At 43.7% G+C, this 6,732-nt stretch overlaps 1 protein-coding gene across 1 annotated transcript in view; it reads left to right on the top strand. All coding sequences in view use genetic code 11, as the record gives it.

Moving 5' to 3' along the window:
* The window catches only part of EGR_03592 (Basement membrane-specific heparan sulfate proteoglycan core protein), a gene marked incomplete at both ends in the record, with an annotated part of 7,962 nt that extends 6,011 nt beyond the window's left edge, over positions 1-1,951 (top strand). Inside the window, 5 exons of the mRNA XM_024492841.1 lie at positions 455-702; positions 947-1,106; positions 1,211-1,345; positions 1,425-1,550; positions 1,632-1,951. Coding sequence (XP_024352724.1) covers positions 455-702; positions 947-1,106; positions 1,211-1,345; positions 1,425-1,550; positions 1,632-1,951 — 989 coding nt within the window. The remainder of the gene's footprint in view (positions 1-454; positions 703-946; positions 1,107-1,210; positions 1,346-1,424; positions 1,551-1,631) is intronic.
* Between the last annotated feature and the right edge of the window lie 4,781 nt (positions 1,952-6,732).

Genomic DNA, 6,732 nt, shown 5'->3' with positions numbered 1-6,732 from the left:
TTTTAAGCTCAAGCTCATCTGATTATTTCATAAAAAACTTGCACCGATTATTATTGTACTCTTCCTCGTCAAAAGGGAAATCCTTTAAGTTTGTATCATTTTTTCTCACTTAAAACAACTAAAATTTCAGCTTTTACTTTTTAACTTTAAGTAGCGCTTTAAATCCGCGAATATGTTTATCTTGATGGCTGAAGGCCTAGTTTCGAGATTTTTACCCCAGACCCCTGTACTATTCCTCTCCAACTAGTTCGACCGGATGCACTTGGCACATAAGCCAAAAATACGCTTGAGTTTGAGTATACTGTCCCTTTGATTGACTTACTTATTCCATTTTGTGAGTAATGACTCAGTAATTCGGTATTTATCGCCGGAAACTATCCACCCAGTTTTAGTCAATGGTTCTTCTAGTACCTACACCTGATTCCAACACCTTAAAGAGATTATTCTTCTCTAGGCCGGCCGATGCCGCACACTCTACACATCACACCAGCTGTCATCAAGGTGCGACCTGGGCAGGATGTGAGTCTCCTTTGCTACTCCATGCAAATGGACCGTCGAACCCGTGGACCCCGTCCAAAGTTGCGAGCTTTCGATACTCGTCTGCCACTCCGTATCACCGATGCCCCTGATGGTGCTGTCAGTGGCTCCGTTATACGAATCGATCCGTCCTTCAACGGAACTATCATTGAGTGCTTCTCTGATGTAAGTCCATCAAAACAGGGCGAACATGGGTTTGGAGCCATTCTAATTCAAGATTAATGGGAGGTATATGGAGAGAGCTACTTTACAAATGAACACCGCTATTTGTTAGACTGAATTCGTAGTTTATACATACTGGTCTGATTGCACGGATATCAATGCCACTGGAATTATTAGTTCCCCTACTTATTAAAACTCAATCATAGTCGTCACATTCACAATACACATTTTCGTCCCGTTGAATAAGATGCCCGGTGTAGAACCAGTGAGAGCAACCATTCAAGTTGAAGACGTCTGTCCACCCGGTTATCGCCGTTGTCGCAATGGCGTATGCCTCGAGGCCGGACGCTTCTGTGATGGAAATCGTGACTGTGTTGACGGTAGTGATGAGGATCAGGCTCTTTGTTGTAAGTCTTGCGAATCCTTTGGCCATCTTCTACCATTCAGGAAGGCAGCCCACCTTAATCACATCTGGTATTTCTCAATTAAAATGATGCGTTTTTAATTACAGCTGTTTGTGATCCAATCGTGATGAAATGTGAGACGTATCGTGGTCAGCCGCCCCGCAAGGGGTCCTACATGGTTCACTGGCAGTGCGATGGTGAGGATGACTGCGGTAACGGCTTTGATGAAGCCAATTGTCAGGGTAGGCCTGCCAATTATGCTAAATCGCTCAAGCATACCTTGTGTCTGGTTAATTGACTTAACTGCTCTTTGTGTTGCAGACCCAGCAATTAATTTCTGCGTGAAGCAGCAGTACACTTGTCCCTTCTCCGGTCTCCAAATTCCTCGTGCCTTCATGTGTGACTCCGATCCCGATTGTGACCGCAACGAGGATGAGGAGCAGTGTAGTAAGTTTTACTGCTTACAAAGAAAATAAAATTGGGTTTTTCTCAAAGACTGTTATTAACTCGCCTGGGGAACATTCGCAGGAGAACCACAAGTTCTTGATGCACCCAGAAGCCAGTATGCTTACCGTCGTGGTGATACGGTAACCTTGACCTGCGAGGTCGCTGGTCGTCCCAACCCGCGTGTCATTTGGCGCTTCAATTGGGGTTGCCTGCCTGACGATGGTCGTCGCATGACTGTGCGCAACTTCGCGGAGAATTGCGGAACTCCCAACGAGAAGACCGTCTCCACACTGACTATCAGTAACTTCATGCCAGGCGATGATGGCATCTACAACTGCGAGGGTCTCAATGGACTCAAGCGCGCAATGTCACGGGACTACACTGTCATTCTCACCGACTAAGATGTTTTTAACTTATGCACCGCAATTAGTTGTAAGTCGTTTGACTAGTATGTCTACGATCTTCCCTTTAGAGTAAATAAGGTGATAATTTGCCAATCCTATTTTTCTTTTTAGACGTTTCTTCTCACCTAGTGGATTTCCCTCGCATGCATCACCACCTCACATAAAATAAACACTCTTTAAATGCTAATAATATGCAACTTGACAATTTAATGTTTTCTTTTTAAAGAGACTGATCTCATTTCAAAGGCCCTAGATATATTTCCGTTTGTTTTGTTAGGACTGTTAGATTTCTATGGTTTGCCCCACTCTCTTTCTTATCTGTGTTTCCGTTTTTTCACTTCTGCCCTTATTATCTCTCTTATAGGAAATAATCACCGTTGATAATGCATCATGCATTTTACCTTTGAATGTGTTCTTAGTTGAGACGCCTACATTGGGTGCCCCGAGCGGGAATTGTAAATGAGGGGAGGCGCAAATTGCCCTACGAAATAAGGAATGGGTGTGTTCCGATTGGACTTCGTCAGCTTTTATCAATGTTTGTGTCCTAATATTTTTACATCGTGGCATGCATTTTGAAGGGTGAATTGAAAATTAATTATTTAGTGAACTGATAAGCTTCCAAACCCGTATTAATGGCCCAGACTTATTATCTGTCCTACTGCCGCAGGCAGATTGGAAAACTGATGAGTTATAACAAGTAAGTAGTGAGAATTCGCATCTATTCGATACAGATTCGTCCAAGCAAAGTGATTACGTCTGAGATTGCATGAGTGGAGAGCTCCGAGACTTCCTTAAAGATGAAGGAAGACATAACACTAGGGCAGAATATGTATTGCCGACGTACGGAAGGACCGAGGGGAGGAGTTAATGGCACGGTCCGGAGGTCATGCCGCCTAACGGAAGTATAAAGGCGGAGCCCTAAGTATCAGCAAAAAGGAAGAATTAAGTAAGCGATTAAAACATTGCATAGGCCCATCTCCTTTTGATCGTCATCCTCGGCGCCCCCTCGGTCAATCTCCCGTGTTGGCCTCTACAGCGGAGTCGGTGGTGTAGGAAAAACCTATGAACTTGTCACTCTAATCACGAAATTTCGGTACTACTGAAAAGATATCTGCCCTCGACGTCACTGATTTCTCTTGGCAATTCCATTGGATCTAAAATTTCCTCTTGGTTGGAAACTCTATTGGATGAAGGAGGAATATGCTTTTATCTGATGTGCTCATCACTGGTTGTAAGAGCGCCAGCCTAAAAGCAGCGACAATTAATAAAGGAGGACGTTTAAAATAATTTCGTGGAATAGTAAATCACGTCTGTCCCTCCTTGCCGCTTTGTCCTCACTTCAGTGCTGCCCATCGAAACCTATCTGGATGCCGTCCAGCTATAGAAGAGGTAAGGGAGGCACTGCGTTTTCACTTAATTAACATCCCCATACACGTACAATTCAAGGCTAGTGTCGCCAGTGTCAGTTGCTAACAGCATTCCTGCAGAACGCGCTATTCGCGTAGCTGTCGAAGGTAGACGTCATTTTTAACCCTCCAGTCTACAGCATATACTCTTCTTCCGTCAAATTGAGATTTGGAGTCCAGGACAAAAAATCAGCGATTGTTCTTTATGTTTGGTTTTGCTTTCTGATGACAACACTGCAGGGTCCAGAGATTTCCTTGAAGATGAATTTTAAGCCGTTTTTTCTGGGCAGAATATGTATTGCTGACTTACAGAAGGGCTGGAGAGGGTTTACTGGCATGCATTTCAGGTTAAGCAGCTCAACGAAGGTACAAGGCGGAGCCTTAAGTGTCAAAGAAATCAAAAAAGAAGAGTTACCCAGAGAATCAAAGCATTACAAGATCAACATATTGATGAGCTCACACTGTTTTGTCACTTCACCCTCGAGGTGCTTCGAGTAACCAGTAGAACAGAAGTTGAATGAAGGTAGCAGGCTCTAGACGGTTCTAAGTGTTAGACTCAAATGTAATGCTTGAGGGCGACAGATGGTGCTGCGAAAGATGGTGCAATCAGACTGTGACGATCAACACGGAGAGGCTGTCTGTGGTATCATGAGTGTCTCGCCAAACGATTTTAACAGATATTTTTACAATCATGCTCTTCTCCGCCTCCCATGGCGAATTCAATAAAAATGATTTTCTACAAGTATAGAAAGATTTCAGCACTAAATGAAGTCATTTATCGTATTTCTAATCTTTATAGGAAATAGGAAATTTTGCCAAGGTGAGCGTGTCGTAAGCGTTGCCAATGACAGCAGTGGAGCTTGAACACTTTGATCCCCACTCGGTGCGATTACTGGATGATATTTAAGGTGTATGCAAACACAATTTATTGCACTTTTGATTATCTTATGAAAACCCATTTTTAATTTAAGGAAAGGGCTCAAGATCAAGACAAATATTCTTGGCTTTTGGGAAGAAGCCCTGTTAGTCACCCTTACTCCCATGCACAAATGCCGGCTACCAATGAGGGATTACTAGCCAGGAATGAACAAAAGAGCCTTGTTTTTAACAGTCTTGAGAGCTTTTTACCTTCTTGAAATGATGGTGACAACGTTTGTGGGAGCATTCGATTTCGGAAGTTCCTCCCTCGTAGGGAGGTAAAGCCTGATAAACCACGTTTTACTGTCACTTATTTTTTTACACTTGTTGTGAGCATAAAATAATGCAACTCTTCTGGTCGATTGTTAAATTGGACAAAGTCGAAAGGTAATGCCAAAATTAAACTTGCTGAACATGTTCAATTAATCAAAGTTTATGGGTGATCAGCGGAAGAAAAATTATCGGCCTGAGACCTTCCTGAAGCTATAATGCCAGAGGAGAATGCGTACTGTCGGCGTACCGAAGGACTGGGGGCTAGTAAGCATGGCCTAAAGGCTAGGTCACCCGACTAGGATGCAAATTCGGAGCCTTAAAGCGGCTTTTTACTAATGCCGAGAGTTAAACAAGCAATTAAAGTTTCACAAAATCACTGGTTGGCAACTAGACGGAAGGTAAAATAAAAGTGCCTAAGTAGAAACTTTATCGCTGAATGAAATGAAGATTCGAAAATCGGCCCCGATGGGTCTCAAGAAAAAACTAAACGAGATCTCCTTTAAGATCTCTGGTATATCAGGCCCAAAAGGCCGACTAGATTGGCTGAAATTGTCAGCATAGTAGGGATGGACACCATTTGAAGGGAAGGGCTAGATCGCTTCAATGCGTGCAGGGAGCGGAGTAATCAACGTGCTAAAGCCATGCGTGAAAATGAATTTGCGTAAAGATAGGATGCTGCTCCCATTTTACTCCCTCAGCCAAATCTCCATGCATTTGGGAACCAAAAAAAGTAAATGTTGACATTGGCGCTAAAGGCTAAAATTGGTACAATCTGTCACTTTCAACGCAATAGCGCCGTACCAGCTATTTCAGTGCGTACCCAGGCATGCTTTATTAGGCAAAAAATTATTCTGTAAGGCAAAAACATTATACCTACGCCTGGATACAGTTTTCATTCTAAATTCACAAACTACTGCAGAAATTATTATTTGCCTTTTCGCATGAGCCCCTTTGCCCTCACTCCAATTACACAGGCCGTTGGTATGGCCTGCGGATGCATTAGTCACCGGGATAGCAGCATGCCAGGTATTCCAGACTTGCCGCTTAGTCATTAGCCAGGCGATGCCATCGCAAGGCCCATTGCCAGCGTTTTTGTGCTACTCCGGGCCACAGACACACCTCCACTGCGTAAGACAGTACCACACTAAACTAGTTAAACGTCGGGTAACTGAGGCCAGGGAATCAACCCAATGGACATCCCTTCTTTCACTCAATGTAGGGCTGTTTAATTCTCCTGCTACCCCGATCACCTTTTCAGATGGCGGTTAGCACCAGGGTGACTAAGAATTTCGCGTAAGGCCGGCTCCTTTGGTCGGCGAAAGGGATATTTTTTCCCAAAACACAACGCTACTGCTAACCATATCTTCATGATTTTCCGGAAAAAAACTAAATCTTACGAATTCTTTCCAGGGAACATTTAATAGAATTATTTAAAGAAGGAATTGCGTGGGTACCTTTCCGTGAAAACTCGGTTTAGGAAATAAGATTAAAGAAAAAACTTCCTGAAACCGTAGTTAATCACGATTTTCAATGACAACCTTTAATGGCTGACTAGGCAAATGATTAACCTGATCACTTAGGCAAACAATCGTGTCATTGAAATTTATGCGGGATTTAGATCAATTTTGCAAATAGAAGCTTCACATGGAGCGCAAAGAGCCTGTCCCAAATACCATCCACTTTGCGTGTGTTCCAACAGTCTGCAAGTTTGCCCAGTTGAATGGATTTCTACAACTACTTTAGCAATACAATGTCCTCGGTTTCATTCGATGAGTCTATGTTTTCGTTTGAATTTCTTCAATAAAAATCAAAATCCACAAACTTCAAGTTTCACTATCCAATCAGTAGAGGCTGAAATGGGTGCAACTGTGTCCTGGAGGCACACAAACTACAGGCATTTACGAGGCCACCCATAAATGGAGAGGAATTGACTAAGGTGTTTTTAAATCCCATCCACAGAAACGCGTGCGCAGCGGGCTGTCGGTGCCCATCGCACCTGCGGCGGTCATCGATTTTCCCCCACCAGTGTGCACGCCCCTCCGCCTACGCCCTCTAATTGGACGCTGAACGAGCGGGTTAAGTCAGGGTGTGTGTGCACAGCTATCCATAAATGGGCATGATGGAGGGGTATAAGAAGCGCTCGTTGGGCCACCAGTAGCACACTTGGACAGGGGTAGCGCT

Source organism: Echinococcus granulosus, assembly GCF_000524195.1.
Source record: "Echinococcus granulosus chromosome Unknown EG_S00019, whole genome shotgun sequence".
Taxonomy (NCBI): domain Eukaryota; kingdom Metazoa; phylum Platyhelminthes; class Cestoda; order Cyclophyllidea; family Taeniidae; genus Echinococcus; species Echinococcus granulosus.
The sequence above is the reverse complement of the archived record's forward strand: the minus strand, read 5'-3'. Positions and strand labels throughout refer to the sequence as shown.